The sequence below is a fragment of the Lynx canadensis genome, chromosome A2 (assembly GCF_007474595.2).
Source record: "Lynx canadensis isolate LIC74 chromosome A2, mLynCan4.pri.v2, whole genome shotgun sequence".
In the NCBI taxonomy this organism is placed as follows: Eukaryota; Metazoa; Chordata; class Mammalia; order Carnivora; family Felidae; genus Lynx; species Lynx canadensis.
The window spans coordinates 96,136,012-96,153,046 of NC_044304.2; the positions used below are offsets into that span (position 1 = coordinate 96,136,012).

At 35.5% G+C, this 17,035-nt stretch overlaps 1 protein-coding gene across 2 annotated transcripts in view; it reads left to right on the forward strand.

Annotated features, from left to right (window-relative positions):
* The window catches only part of VPS50 (VPS50 subunit of EARP/GARPII complex), a 134,126-nt gene that overhangs the window by 104,053 nt on the left and 13,038 nt on the right, over positions 1-17,035 (forward strand). For both annotated transcript variants that reach the window (XM_030307960.1, XM_030307961.1), the window contains 2 exons: positions 1,453-1,574; positions 9,034-9,114. In XM_030307960.1, the coding sequence (XP_030163820.1) occupies positions 1,453-1,574; positions 9,034-9,114 (203 nt within the window). The remainder of the gene's footprint in view (positions 1-1,452; positions 1,575-9,033; positions 9,115-17,035) is intronic.

The following is a 17,035-nucleotide window of genomic DNA, read 5'->3' on the forward strand; positions in this document are numbered from 1 at the left end:
TGCAGTTTAAAACCTACATGTTTGTAATTGATGAAATACCTGCATAGTGATCCAAAAGTTCTAGGAGCATAATTTTCAAATATTTTTCCATTGTGATTTTTTTAAAAAAGTCTGTGTGAAATGATTACAAATCATGATTCTAAAACAAAAGACTTACAAATAAGAGTAAGAATAGAATCTGAGTTGAATGGTTTTTACTTTTTGGGGTGTGTGTGTGTGTGTGTGTGTGTGTGTGTGTGTGTGTGTGTTTCTTTTCCTGACCATCTGAGTATTGTTTAGAATCATTTCGTATGTAAATTAAAGCAGCTGTACTGAGTTCTTAAATAATAAAGAAATGGTTTCCATAGTAGATATTTCCATTAGAGTAAATTTTTTTCTACTGCAGTTAATGTGTTTTCTCTTGAGTCATGGTGTCTTCAATAGTACCAATTTAAAATTTATAGCAGTTACATTAAGTAGAGTGAGCACCTGAATTATTTGCTCATTTGGAAATTAAGCAAATGGCCTGTTTTAACATCTTCTGCAGAAGAGCATTTTTTAATAGATGTGCTTCTTTCCCTATTATTCCCCATAAAAAAGAAACACAATTAGGGACTTGTTATTATTTATTACTTGATTCAGCCCATCTCCCGTGCACCCTTCAAATACATTAACAAGTTTATAAATGTAGAGATTTGAGGTTTTATTTTTTTCATTTTACTTTTTTTTGAGATTTGGGTTTTTAAATATTTTTTTCTGTAACTGTGTCATATGTTTAGGGAGAAGAGAACATAATATTGGCATCTCCCAAAGGAAGGAACGAATAGGACATTTTTTTGGCACTTTGAGAGTGTTGAGCTCTTGAGTGATGTAGTGATAAAGAAATGTTCTTGGCCTCTGACACAAGATTTCACAGGGCTAGGGTTCAAGGGAATAGGATGTGCCTTCTATGTGTCCTTTTTCTTCTTGCTTTTTTACTTTTGCTCTGTGTATATAAGCTTGTGAAAAAGAAAAAGCTTTTTTTCAAGTACATTGCCTTTGGTATTATTATGCCTAAACATTTTTGAAGAAATTATTTTATTTAATTTATTAAAAAAATTTTTTTTAATTTATTTTATTTTATTGGAAGAAATTATTTCAAATGGAATCCAAGAATGTGGAACTATAGTGTGTGCTGTGTTATTTATAAAAGAGTATAGATGTTCCATGAATATTTGACAAACAGTAAAATATATTAGTATAAAAATATTTTTGTAGGTATTATTTATGTCAGTGCTCTCCAGGATGCTGTAACTGTTCTGTATCTGTGCTGTCCAATACAATAACCACTAGCCACAAATGACTATTGAGTACTTGAAAATGGCTAATGGGACTAGGAATGTAATATTTCATTAAAAAATACATTTGATATAGTGTCTCTATAATGATAGACTTAACAGATTTTAATTTTTTTCTAATTTTGATTTTTTTCAGGTAAATATATGCAGATGATGAACATTCTTAAGCCAATTGCCTTTGATGTTATCCATTTCATGTCTCAGCTATTTGATTATTACTTGTATGCAATATATACCTTTTTTGGTCGAAATGATTCAGTAAGTCACCTTTGGTGGGAAAGTCTGTTTCTTTAAAAATTCATTTATTTTTAAAATGTAAAATTTTTCATTCTCTTTGTATGAAATATACAAATAATATTATTTTTAAAATTATCCATCGAAAATCTAACAGAATTTTTGATGTCACCTTTTTGTCTGCTTAATTACCTTATTTATATATTAATCTTAAGCTCTGATATGATACACATATTTTATGTTATTCAAATTTTGGCAGAAAAAGTGCAGCATCTGTTTTTAACCTTGATGCATTTTGGCAATGAAAAATGTGTGGGTTGCCTTGTTTAAATATGGCTCAGTGTGTAATTACTACATAGTAAATGAGACATTTTTAATATTGGCTTACAAATCTTAGCAGGCACTCCTACAGTCAGAAGATAATGGCAAGCATTTATTAAAATAATTGAAAACCTTTGAACTGAACCTTCTGTCTGCCACAGAATCATTTCCTGTACCTCCTTTTTGTGTTTCCACAAGCTCTTATTGCGTTTGTCTTTTTCTACTCCTAAAGAAAACAACATGGTATTAGACAGGTACCTTATATGATATTTGGTAATTATTATGTGGTTCACCTAGATAGTCAATAGATTTCTGTGTAAAAGTATACTGCTGGGCCCTATGAATATATCATAATACTAACTTTTCGTATATTTTGTATCTTTTTAAAAACATGTGAATTTATCTTTTAATATGGGATCTGAATTTCCTATGTTCTTAATTGTCTAATATATTTTTTAGAAAGAATACCAATAATCACAGATTATTGCTACAGAATTTGTTGCTATTAAATATTAATTCTTTGAATTTGGAAACTCAATACATAAATATTAAAGAAGAAAGACATTCTGGGGTTTTAGCTAATTGTCAGAATCTTTCAGTCTTCTAGATGAGCCTTACTGTGTCTCCTGGGCCAAACCTGCAGACCAGCACTATCCAAGAGAAGTTTAAAGTAATGGAAATGCTCTAAATTTGCACTCATATGGTAGTCACTAGCCACATGTGACCTTTGAGCACTTGAAATGTAATTAGTATGACTGAGGAACTGAATTTTTAATTGTATTTAATTTTAGCTAATTTATTGCTAAATATAAATAGCCACAGGTAGCTAGTGACTATCATATTGGGTAGAACAGTTCTGGACCACATTATTGATAAGATGTGTTAATATAGGGTCCTTTGGAAACTTTTGGGAACTAATACTTTTGGACATGACTTTCTAGCTGATTATAAAACTGATTAAATACTGGCACAGATTTGTTTACAGTAGGGTTCACTAGGACCTGAGAAAGTTAGCAAAGTATAGTTAGGTATTTATTATAAAATATGCTGCATATGTTATTTAAAATATAGTATGTTTTAAAGAACACATTAACCTTATAACTTGTATTGAAAGCATTTTCAATCCTGTAAGACTCAGTTACAGACATTTCACTGTATTCAGGTAATTAGCTGTCAGTGATAAGCATTTCTGTCTTTAACCTGGGTGTCTACCCATATATCATATTAGAAACATTTTGTATTATATGAACCTATACAAAATGTGCATATGAGTGAATATGTCTGAATGAATATAGCATTTACTCTGCCTCTTGTACTTTTTAAGAAAGACTTCTTTTGTTAGAGTATGCTTAGTAATACTAGCTTTATTCGACCATGTGAATATTGAAAACAGCACATCTTCAAATAGAATATAATTTAGATTCTGCTGTTTTTGATTCTGCAAAAATGAAGGAAACACTGTTTAAAGCAAAACAAAGACAATCTATAAAGGGTTTTACAAATTTGTAAAAAGAAACACTTCATCCTTCTACCCATATTTTACTTAGCTTAATTTTACATACATTTAAAGTTTTTTTTGTTTTTGTTTTTGTTTTTTACCTTGCAAGATTATATTCGTCTTAATTAGCTACTTTAAATTCCTTTTGGAACAAGACAATCTAAATAAATAGCATAAATAAGCATGTGCAAGTATATAAGATTGAAGAGGTAAACTTTTAATTTCCTAAGAAAATAAGCTTCTAAGTCTTTTAGAAATCCTAGAAATTTCAGTATTCAAATATGTATGTATGTATGTATATGTGTGTATACATATACTCCAAGTTGCCCTGTTAGCTATTGAGTCTTATGTGGTAGGAGGGGAGGGGTAATTAGGTAATGGGTAGAATAGGAAGAGCACAGTGGTACATAGTTGCTCCTACTTTTCTCCCAGAGAAGAAAGATACTTGTATGAGTGAATTCAGATGGATGCTGCATATAGAAGAATCTGTTTCCCAGGGTTTCTAGAAAGTCATTGGCTGGGAGGCCATAGTGTATGCAGCAGGCTAAGGGATTCTTCCTCTTTAAACTAACTCCTCCAGAAGCTCTTGCTCTTCATTGAACTGTTTATAGCCTACAACACCATACTGTATTATATATCTAATCCATTTGGTTCTATTATAATAATGTTGCTTGTAGTGTTGCTTTATCTTGCCTTGCCCCAGCCTTCCATTGGTCACCTCTTGAGTTATGTTTTCTGTGGTTTTTCCTGTTCATAGCCTCTCATGAAGACCATTCTGTAGCTTACCTTAACAAAGTAGTAAGCACATAGTGGATTCTTAGGACACATGGATTGATGTCCTAATTATTTCTTATCCAAGTTAATCTGATGAGTGTTGTTACTTGAAAACAGTTTGTGAGCATCATTTAAAGTTACCTTTCATTAATGAAACTTCTTTAGTAGAGTGTCTGTGATTCAGTTTTTAATTTTTTTATGAACAAATTAACTTCCACTTCTGGATATGTAGGACTACAGTCTAACGGGATGATACTGCCTGTAGAAAACAATTACAAAACCTGAATGTTATACAAAAGACAACTATCTGAAGATACTGGAGAATGAACGAAGCATATAGACTCTGGGTGGGGGAGTTCATGCTAGTGTGTAGATTGGGGAAAGGGGAGGTGTAAAAAAATAAATTCCATCTCCATGGCCTTTGAGCCTTGGATTAAGTACAGTTCACTCAGCACAAAGGTAGAGGCAAGCATAGGAAAACTTTGTCTTTATGGATTGGGGAACCAGAAAATTGAAGCCAGGAAATTGAGAACAATGAAAATAGTAGGGGGGAAGTTCAGAAGAAAAAGGGCCAGGGAGGGGATTCCCAAGCTTTTTTACCTCCATCTTTGATTAACCCATAACCATGTTCATATGAAACAGATTAACTACAGCCAAAGAAAAAAGATCTGAACAGAGAGTGAAGCTGTTGCATAAGAGACAGTTTGTAGTACAAGCTCAGCCAAGAAAATTACATAATGCAAACAAAGGAAACAGTACCCAGTGGAAAAAATAACAGAATCCAAAATCTCCAGAATTAAATTGATGATGCAGTCTAACTTCACCCAACATACATAGAAGTAAAAAAAGCAGAGTACATCCTTAAGTAAAATGAAAGTCAATTTAGTTTGACCCCTTAAGATGTTGGAACTAAGGGATAATATTTTAAGTGGACTATTAGAACTATCTTGAATAAAGTAGAAAGATGTTTTAAATGTATGAACATCTCAGTAGAGAAGTAGGAAGTTCTAGTAGAAACAGTAATAAAAAGCCAAAGGGAAATCCTAGAACTGAAAAATGCAATTTCAGCAATTAAAAAAAATTACTGAATGTACTTTACAGCTAAATGGACATGATAGAGGAAAGAATATGTAAAACTTGAAGATAAATTGGAAGATTGGAAAACAAAATGATCAAAGCCTTAGGGACATGTTAAGTCAAATGATCAAACATACATGTAATTGGAATACCAGATGGAGACAAGAGAGATAGAATGAGGTACAAAAAATATTTGAGGAAACTTTGACCAAAAATTTGCAGATACAAGTTACTAAATGAACAGCAAGCAGAATAAGAACAAAGGAACATACAGCAGGGTACCTCATGGTGAAGCGGTCTCTTGAAAATGACAATAGACTTATTACATAAAGGGACCAATGATCTGAATCAGCTGACTTGTCATGAGAAATTGTGGAGGCTGTAGGAGAGAGTAATACATCTTTAAGGTACTGAAAGAGAGGAAAAGAATGTCCATTCAGAATTTTATATCTAGCAAAAACACCATATCAAGAATGAATGTGAAATTAAGTTGTTTTTAGATAAAAAGAAAAAAAAAACCTAAGAATTTCTCACCAACAGACATGTAATACTGAAATGCTGAATGAATTTTTTCAGGCTAAAGGAAAATGATACCAGAAAACTTAGATCCTGAGGAAAGAATAAAGAGCATTGGTTATGGAAACTACTTGGGGAAATGCAAAAGATTATTTTTTTCTTTTTCCTTCTAATTTCTTTATAAACCATATATCTGTTTAAAAGTGAAATCATAACATTATTTTCTAGAGTTCATAATATATGTAAATATATTACATGTAACAACTACAACAAGATACGTGGGGGGATATGGATCTATAAGATGGCAAGATTTCTGTATATTATGTTAAACAGTAAATGGATTGTGTAATATCAGAATGTATATTATAATTCACAGGACAATGAAAAATAATTTTGCAGATTAACTCTTTACCAAAAGGAAAATTAAATTAGAATTCCTTTTTTTAAAAAACTGTTTTTTAATGTTTATTTATTTTTGAGAGAGAGAAACAGAGCACGAGTGGGGGAGGGGCAGAGAGAGAGGGAGACAGAGAATCTAAAGCAGTTTCCAGGCTCCGAAGTGTCAGCACAGAGATCGATGTGGGGCTCGAACTCACAAACTGTGAGATCATGACCTGAGCCGAAGTTGGACGCTTAACTGACTGAGCCACCGGGCACCCCTTCTTTTTTCTTTTTAAGTTTTTATTTATTTATTTTGAGAAAGAGAGAGCAAGTGCAGGGGAAGGGCAGAGAGAGAGAGGGAGAGACAATCCCAAGGAGGCTCTGTACTGTTAGCTCAGAGTCTGCATGGGACTTGAACTCACAAACCGTGAGACTGTGACCTGAGCCGAAACCAAGAGTCGGACACTTAACCAACTAAGCCACCCAGGCACCCCTTAAACTAGAATTCTAAAATATAAAATTCATATAATCAGAAGAGACAGGAAAGGAGGAACCAAGGAACAAAAAAAGATATAACATATAATGAATGGTAGATTTAGACCTGATCAATAATCACATTAAATGTTAATGGACTAAGCACTCAAAAGGTAGAGATTGTCAGAATGGATTAAAACAAAACAAAAGAAACACTTTAAATGTAAAAAATACACAAAGTGAGGATATATATATGCATGTGTGTGTGTATAATATGTGTGTGTATGTGTGTGTGTATGTGTATCTAGAGAGAGAGAGACCATTAAGTATATTCTAATCAAGTTAAAAGATTGAAATCATACAGAATATGTTCTCTGATGACAATGTAATTAAATTAGAAACCAATAACCATAAGATAACTGGGAAAAAATCTAAGCATTTGGAGATTAACACACTTCTAAATAAAGGTTGGCTTAAAGAAAAAATCATGAGAAGTTAGAAGATACTTAAAAGTGAATAATAGTGAAAGCACAACATATCAAGCTGTGCAATACAGCTAAATCAGTACTTAAGGGAAGTATCTAGTTTTAAATGCCTGTAATAGAAAAGAAGAAAGACTCAAGTAATGATAAGCTTCCACCTTAAGAAAGTAGAAAAAGAAGCATAAATTATGCACTGTGTCTTTTCTTACAAGGGCACCAAACCTCTCATGAGGGCCCCACTCTCATGACCTCATCTAACCCTAATTACCTCTCCCATCTCCAGATAGCATCTCATTAGAGGTTAGAGCTTTACCATATGAATTCTGAGGGGACAACAAACATTCAGACCATAAATGGAATAACTAGAATTTACATACATTGCTTGTAGAAATGAAGAATAATACAGCCACTAGAAAACAGTATGGCAGTACCTTATAAAGCTAAAACTATGCTTATTATATGAATCAGAAATTCCACTGGTAGATATTTACCCAAAAGAATAGAAAATATATGTCTTCTCAAGGATATATATGTGAATGTTCATAGTGACATTATTCAAACTGAAACCCAAATGTGCGTCACCTGGTGAATAAGTAAACACACTGTGATATATCCATATTTTGGAACACTATTAAGCAATAAAAGAGCATGAATTACTAATAGGCTTATAACATGGATGAATTTCAAAAGCATGCTAAAGACAAGAAAGTCAAACACAAAAGACTACACATGTATGATTCTATTTATACAAAATTTTTAAAAAGGCAAAACTGTAGTGATAGATCAGAGGGTAAGATTGGAGAGAGGAAATCAAGTGCAAAGGGCATAAGGGCATTTTTCAAGGTGAGGAAAATTCTCTCTCTTGATTGTGGTATTAGTATAAGACTATACAACTACCAAAATTCATCAAACTATACTTGTGATGGCTGAATTTGACTATATAAAAATAATACTCTAGTGAAAAAAGAGGGAAAATGAAATAATAAAGTTTATAAAATGTAGTGAAAGTAAAATGTATTTTGAAATTACCACATAAAATGAGTTCATGTTTTCATGTTTTACTGTACCATGCCATCACACAACTATTTTAGCTTTAGGATTTCTGTCATATGTTGTGTAAGTAATTACTTGTTTTCATCCTATCTCCGATAAGAAAGGATGAGGAACAATATGTTGTGTGTGTGTATGTATGTGTGTGTATGTATACACAAACATATATAAATGAATTTGTGAGATGATGTATTTTATAGTTTACTATTAATACTTTAAAATTTTTGGCTCATACAGAACATTTTAATATCTTTCTAGAGGTCTATATATATCTATGATTACCTCTAAATTAAATTTATATTCATCAATTGAATCATCACCCAAGGACGCAACTACCTGGCTTTTCATGATTTAACAGTCAACTGTCTCTTCTCATTTATGTTCTTGGGGTATTTATATGTGCTTTGCCTTTGATGTAGTAAAGCAAATTCTATACTGTGAGATGTTTACTGAGGCAAATAAAAAGTTTTCTCCATTTTTGAATGAGGATTTGGGCTGTCTCTAATTTGTGTTAGAAAAATAAATTTAAAACAGTCTACATTATTATGCTTATACATAAGTATGATGCAGTACACTATCTTTAAGTATCAGAAATCATAAGTTTTATAACTAAAAATAATAACTTATGGGAAAAAGATACTGGTGAGCTCTCTCCCAATTAATTTATGAGATTGACAGATGCTAGTGTGACCTGTAAATGCAAATGTGTGAAATAGTTCTCTTGTTCCCTTAAGGGCTAAGGTTTGACTTGATGTTTTGAAATTTTTAAATGTAGTTTGGAGACCTTCCGAAGACTAAGTATCTGAATGAAAACTCAATGGATACTTAACTTGAGTTAATATGAAGGTATAACATATGAAAGATTATCTCCGAAGTGATGGTAGCATATGCCTTTCTTTTTCTTTTTCAGCTGGAATCAACAGGACTAGGCCTTAGTAGTAGTAGACTAAGAACAACTCTTAACAGAATACAAGAAAGCCTTATCGATATGGTGAGTAATCATTTGGAATTAATTCTTTGGGGTTATATTAAATAAAAATTAACCATCCAATCAACTACATATAAATGTGTGTCTCTATATATATTGAGTGCCTGAGTCCTCAGTATTGCTCTACATGCTTGTAGGAAGTAAATAAAGGTTTCTTATAGTCTGATTGGAGAGAGAAAACTGATCCTCATGAAAGAGTATAATATTGGCTATATATCCAGTACAGGTCCAAAGGGAGGAAAGTTTTATGTGGAAACTTGATTTCAGAGAATGACTAAAGGAAAAAGTGAGAGTTGTTCTAGTCTTTGAAGAGCAGGCAAGGGGTTAGTGGGAAAAAAGAAAGAATGGCATTCCAATTAAGGTTCAGAAGCTGAGAACGGGCCTCGAGGTGGGAGCAAGCCTGGCCCAAAGTTTGGCCATCTTTGTGATTGGGATACTGATATATACTGAAGAGTTGTGTTGCAGGGAGTATTTAGAGCAACTTGAAATTCAAGGAAGAGGCTTGGGTGTAGTTGGCTATGCAGTATGGGGTCTGGATTCTTGACTGTTGGGTCACTTGATGTAATGCGTATCTTAAGAAAATAGATTAGGCAGCAATACAGGGCTGAGCATTTGTAGTGTTTAAAGTAACCTCGGCATTTAAAATAACAATTTTTTTTTTCTTGTGATGGGTCACTGTAGCCAGAGATTTTTGTTGTTCGCCACATTTCTCTGCATCTACATTAATCTCAGGATCCTCTGATTTTTCTTTATTTCTTCATCTACCCAAACAAGCAGTCATTTTCCTCTTTTCTCATAAGCTCTGTGTTATGTACATACTTCTGCTATTGAAGTTTTTAGTAAAGCAATGTAATCATTCATTCTTTTAGGAAATACTCATTGTAATTATTATTTGTTGGGCATGGTTGTAGTGCTAGATATTCATCACTGCACAGTAGAGGTACTTCTGTCTGGGAACTTATGTTTTATTGAGGCAGACAGATAAACAAATATGTAATATAGTATCAGATACTGAGAAGTGCTAAGAAGAAAATGAAGCACAGTGGTAAGAATGGTGATCTTTGAGCAGAGATGTGAATAAAACGAGAGAAGTATGTGCTCATATCTCAGATGAGCACTGTTTACACAGAGGAAATCACCTATATCCATCTCCCTTATAATTTGGAGATCTTCTTGCTCAGCACATATATATTTTCATAACACTTAGCTCTGCAAACTACACTTTTTCAGTAAATGTTCATAGAATAAGTGAATAAACTCCAGTCCATGAGTTTCTTGTCTCCTGGCTTAATCTGGCTTTTGTTCTTGGCTTTGTTATCCATTTAATCCTGATCTTCATTTTCAGAGTCCAGGCTCCTTATTTGACCCAGCCATTTATTTATTTTTTTGTTTTGGTTTTACAAAATCCATTGGCTTCCAACCCCATTAGAAGGTATCTGTGTTTCAGTTTTGCTTCTCCTGGTTTGACACTTGGTACAACTTTGACCATCAATCAGATCTTGTTTTCCAGATCTTAGTCCACAGCTAAAGTTTTTCTTGTTTCTGGTTGAAAGCCTTGAAATTGATGAACTGAATAGTCATAACCAGAAAGTCCAGAGTGGGGTGCAGTTACCTCTAGAACTCATTGCTCTTAATCCAGTCTGGGCTTCATGACAGTTGTAGTGATGGATTCCTATTATTATTTTCCTAGTAAAATAATAATAATAATAATAATAATAATAATAATAATACAGTTTTTTGAAAAAAAGCTTGACAGGTCAAAATTTACCACTAGAGTCATTCGTTCTGACGTCTCTATCCTCTCTGTTAGTTACTAGTTTATGATTGTCAAACTGCAGTTCCAATTTTTAGTCTTAAAGAGTGGATTTGATGCTTCAGATTTTGCCATATGGTGTGTAATGAAGTATTATCTAGTAAACAGTGGGACCGAACTAGCTATTCTTTGAGACAAGCTGCCACCCATCTATTGATAACAATGTATCTGTAGCATGTCTGACCAGTTCTGTGTTCATTGGATGAATTTTTTCCAGAACTGGTAGTCAACTTTAGAAATGTATTTTCAGAAACCAGCTACATGCCCCCTCCCTAGTAAATGGTTAGATAGATGTGCCTGCTTTTCTCTTTGGCACTTCATCTTTTATTTTATTTTATTTTATTTATTTATTTATTTATTTATTTATTTATTTATTTATTTATTAATATATGAAATTTATTGTCAAATTGGTTTCCATACAACACCCAGTGCTCATCCCAAAAGGTGCCCTCCTCAATACCCATCACCCACCCTCCCCTCCCTCCCACCCCCCATCAACCCTCAGTTTGTTCTCAGTTTTTAGCAGTCTCTTATGCTTTGGCTCTCTCCCACTCTAACCTCTTTTTTTTTTTTTTTTTTCCTTCCCCTCCCCCATGGGTTTCTGTTAAGTTTCTCAGGATCCACTTAAGAGTGAAACCATATGGTATCTGTCTTTCTCTGTATGGCTTATTTCACTTAGCATCACACTCTCCAGTTCCATCCACGTTGCTACAAAAGGCCATATTTCATTTTTTCTCATTGCCACGTAGTATTCCATTGTGTATATAAACCACAGTTTCTTTATCCATTCATCAGTTGATGGACATTTAGGCTCTTTCCATAATTTGGCTATTGTTGAGAGTGCTGCTATAAACATTGGGGTACAAGTTGGCACTTCATCTTTTAAAGATATCTTTTCTTTAAGTCCTTATCCTTACCATCTCTTAAATCAGATAGCATCTTGGCTCAGAAGACCATGTGAGTAGTCATTGCTTCTTCAGTTTGTAAGTAGTGCTGACTGTTTTTTGACAGGGCCTCTCCAGGGTCCTTACTCCTCCTCCAGTAATACAGAAGTTTTTCCCGAATTTTCTGTTGGTTTCCAGTGTTTTACATGTTAAATTATTATTCATACTGATAAGAATTGGTTTATTATTTTAGAAAATATATTCGTCATTTTCTAGACCTTGATCTCAGGTTTTCATATGCTGGTATATTACTTTTTCTTCACTTCATTAATTTGCATCTACATTGGCAGAGAACATTAATTGGTTTCTTGCTATTCAATACATTCTTTGGCTATTAAAATAATTTATAGCCTAATCAATCTGGAACCACTAGATGGAAGTTGTATTTTTTTTCCTGTATTTCCCCTATGTGTTAGTTAAAATTTTAATGAGCACATTTCTGGTAATTTTTCCATTTTCTCCATATATATCTTCTAAGTTTTCCTTCTCTTTAAGCTGTAAAAGGCAACTTGGAATGATTATGGTCTTAAAAATGCCACCTGAAATGATTTATTGAATAAATTCAATGTAAATATAAGACAACTTGACACATCAAATAGACTTTCAAGAAAAGGAGTCTACAAGGGGAAGACAAGAAAAGGAAGCTAGTATAGATCACAATGGTACCAGAACTGTGAATTTTTAGTTATCTGGTGATGTTAAATTGTTTGCTTTAAGATATTTGGCTATCTGGGGCGCGTGGGTGGCGCAGTCGGTTAAGCGTCCGACTTCAGCCAGGTCACGATCTCGCGGTCCGTGAGTTCGAGCCCCGCGTCGGGCTCTGGGCTGATGGCTCAGAGCCTGGAGCCTGCTTCCGATTCTGTGTCTCCCTCTCTCTCTGCCCCTCCCCCGTTCATGCTCTGTCTCTCTCTGTCCCAAAAATAAATAAACGTTGAAAAAAAAAATTAAAAAAAAAAGATATTTGGCTATCAAACCTTTGTGCTTTGATACCTGTGCTTTGATAATAAAAATGTATTTTAAATCGGTCCAGAAAATTCCATAAAAACGACTTCTCTTTGTAGTCATAATTATTAGTGGCAGGAAAGGTTAAACATTGTGACTTTCACTGTGAAACTAAAGATTTTGATTAAGGCTTTATTACTCAAAGTCTTCAAAGGGTTTTATATCTTTTCCGTATTGTAGTGGTGTAATCTGAAACACTGATCCAGTTTTGGAGCTTTTCCATTGACAGTTGCAGTAAGCACATACCATTTATTTATATCAACTTGACATTGTTGTTATTCTCTTGCTCTCTTCATGGGTATTTTCCTGAATATAAACACAGAACGTTAGCCTTTAAGCAGATAATTACCATAATTTTTATGCCTAAAATACCAGTGTTGACTAGGAACAAAGAATGGCATCCTAATGCAAACTCTTTGAAGTGGGGGCAGCAATGCCAGTGATCTCTGCGGGAATGTTTTTGTGAAAGAGCTCTGTGAGTACAGAGGGAGATCAACACATTTGAATTGGAGGTAGGTAAGGAGTAGGTCGAGGAGGTAGTAGGTGAGTGCTTGTGGCCTTTCCCATCATACCCAGAGATCAACTGCATTTCTCTCAGGCTACAGATATAACCTCTCTTTGCCTTCCAGCACCACCTCCCTTTTCTATCCTAAATTAACTAGTTAATATCTACATTCACAGAAACCTTTAGTTTTTAAATATATGTTATATATATGGTGATAACTTATCATAAAAGAATGAAATTCAGAAGTAACTCTGCTGTTACAAATGTGTGGTATTTATGGTTTTCCTGGATCTCTTTTGAGTTTGAGATTTTACAATATTGGCAGAATGTTCATGTCTGTTTTTGTCAGTTTATTGCAAAATATTTTGAAAGAGGGTGTGTTTGATGCTTCGAATATACTTATGGAGTCTAATACTCCCAAGTTTCTACTCATATAAACATAGAAAGAAGCTTACCTGTGCTCATTCAGTCTTAGAGCTTTTAACGTTTATTTATTTTTGGGACAGAGAGAGACAGAGCATGAACGGGGGAGGGGCAGAGAGAGAGGGAGACACAGAATCGGAAACAGGCTCCAGGCTCTGAGCCATCAGCCCAGAGCCTGACGCGGGGCTCGAACTCACGGACCGCGAGATCGTGACCTGGCTGAAGTCGGACGCTTAACCGACTGTGCCACCCAGGCGCCCCAGTCTTACAGCTTTTATACATTACGAGTAACTGTCAGCTCCTGACTGAACCTCTTTCCATAGGGAACTCATCACTCTTCTTGCTGTAGACTTCTGCTTGATAAAAAGTGCTTTGTTGTGATGCAGCCATTTCTCCCTCTCTGGAACTATTCTGTTATCTATTTCTACCCCATTGGGGCCACTTCGGCTAGCTTAGTTAGCTATCTTGCCTAAGTGAGTGATCTCTTCCCCCAATTTCTTTATTAGTTTTTCTTGTTTCAATGTTTCAGTTCTCCTCACCATCTCTTGACTTGTTCTGAGATGGATATTCACAACTCTGACCTAAGAAGAAAATACAGAATATTATAGGAGGTATTGGAAGTAGATGGAAGGCAAGGAGCTACGTGAGGACAGTGTAAGACTCAAGGGATACACGATAGTTGGATAGGTATCTTTATTATTAAGTCAGTCAGCAAACACGTAATGAGTGCTGGGATACTTTGTGGAAGACCAATGGATGGGCTTTCTGGTAGAAGAGGCACATAAGGAATAAATGAATATCCAGTTTAATGTCAGATTGTGTCAGGAATTACATAGAACTAGGAAAGGGTAGAAAGAGGAGAAAAAGGGTATTAGTTTGTTTAGGGGATCACACAAGGCCTTTCTGGGAAGGTAACATTGAAGTAGATCCCCGAAGGAAGAAATAGAGGAGTGAGCCACCTGAATGAGAATTCATTTATTTAAGAAACATTTATTTAGTGCCTGTTTATTCAACACTTTATATATGATGCCATATCCTGTCTGGGAATTGAGGATACAATTTTGGTGGGGAGACAGCAATCAGACAAAACTCCCTACTTCTTTTCTAATAGAGAGGGAATATTTTGGGGAGAAGTGTTTCAGGTGGAGGGAACAAGGAATGCAAAGACCCTGAGGTTGGGACCATGCTTGGCCTATTCCAGGAACAGCACAGAGGTGAGTATAATTAGAATGAAGCATAGAAGAGGGTTCGTGATAGATAAAACCAAAGAGGTAGCCAGAGCCTAAATCTTATAAGGCTGATTTTACTCTGAGTAACACAGGAAGCTATTAAAGAAGCTATTTCAGCAGAAGAGCTGAAATTAGGTAAAAGAGAATTATTTTGGCTACTGAGAGAGATGAGGGGGCTTGTACCAAAGTGTTAGCGGAAGAAGTAGTGAAACAGGATCAGATGCTAGATCTGTTTTGAAGGTAGACCTGTGAGATCTGTTGATGGATTGGAAGTGGGATATGACTGTGAGAGTAGTCAATGATGACACCTAACTTCTGGAGAATGGAAGTGCCATTACTGTAGATAGATAAGACTTTTAGGAGGGACACATTTGAGTTCAGTTTTCAGGTATGTTAAATGCACTACAGGTAAGAGAGAGGTCAGGGCTAGCATGTACATTTTGAGCTCTTGGCATGTGGCTGATATTTAAACTGGGAGAGAAAATCCATCTAGGGAGTAGATTGTGAGTGGCAGAAGTCCAAGGACTGAACTCTAGGACACTCCACTGTTTAAAGATCTGGGGGAGGAGGACAAACTAGCAAAGGAATCTGAGAAGTGGCTGGTGCCTTAGGAGAAAAACTAGAAGGGTATGGTGCTCTGGAAACTAAGAAAGTTTTTCAAGATTAGCTATGTAGGATGCTACAGTAGGTTAACTAAAATGGATATTCAGAGTTGACTTTTGGACTTGGCCATGGGATGCCAGTGGGGACCTTGATAACTGTAAAGACTGTCTTGTCTCCATCAATTAAACTATTAGAGGGCCTGCTAATGCCAGGAGGCATACCAACGTCTTAAGATACAAAGGCGGTGAAATTGGTCCCAGCCCTCTAAGAACTCACAGTGAGGTGGAAGGGTCAGGAAACAATTGACTAAGTGTACTTTATGCCACATACAGACATTAAGTATACATGTAGATATGCTAACACAAGAAAGATACTAATTCTTCTTGGGAGATTGAGAAAGTTATAGAAAGGAGGTGAATATGACCTCGCACTTAAGAAATGAGGAGGAAAGAGCCAGGGAGACAAGAAGAGAGCAGGTAAGACAAGAGTGTCAGTAGGACAGGTGTAGCAAGTCCAGTGTGGCTAGACCTTAGAGTCATAGATTACGTGGAAATGAGGCTGGCGAGGTAGCTGGTATCACTGTAAAAAGTAGTATCATGGTAACAGTTTAGGCTTTTTTTTCTGTAAGGAGTGGATAGTCCATTGGGACTTTTAAGCTGGGGAGTGGTGTGATCGCGTCTCCCTTTTAGGAAGATCACTTGGGTATTCTAAAAATATCAACCAGTGGGGCGCCTGGGTGGCGCAGTCGGTTAAGCGTCCGACTTCAGCCAGGTCACGATCTCGCGGTCCGTGAGTTCGAGCCCCGCGTCGGGCTCTGGGCTGATGGCTCAGAGCCTGGAGCCTGTTTCCGATTCTGTGTCTCCCTCTCTCTCTGCCCCTCCCCCGTTCATGCTCTGTCTCTCTCTGTCCCCCCCCCAAAAATAAATAAATAAACGTTGAAAAGAAAAAAGAAAAAAAAATATCAACCAGTGAACTGTGTGCAAAATGGAGTGGAAATAGGAAAAGCTAGAGGCAGAGGTCTGTATTTGGGGACTGTTAGTCCAGGCAAGAATGCTATGGGGCCTAGGTCCTAATGAAGCAGGGCGAGAGGAAGAAACAGACATGAGAGGTGTGTGCTAAGGCATGATGGAGGGGAGGAAAGGGAGAGGCATGAATGATTCCAAGGTTTCTCACTTGGACAGTCTGGTAGATGGTGATTTAAATGACCACAGGCATTAAATTAAATAGCATAGGCAGCCAGTTGTAATTTTGTGTTTGTGTGTGTGTGTACGTGTGTGCGTGTACGTGCATGTATGTGTACACGCACAAGCAGGAGGGGGTGATTATTTTCCTTTTTAGTAGGAAATAAATAATGGAGTGGTGACATTGATTAACTCGCATAGTTTCCTTATCCTGATTCCCCTTA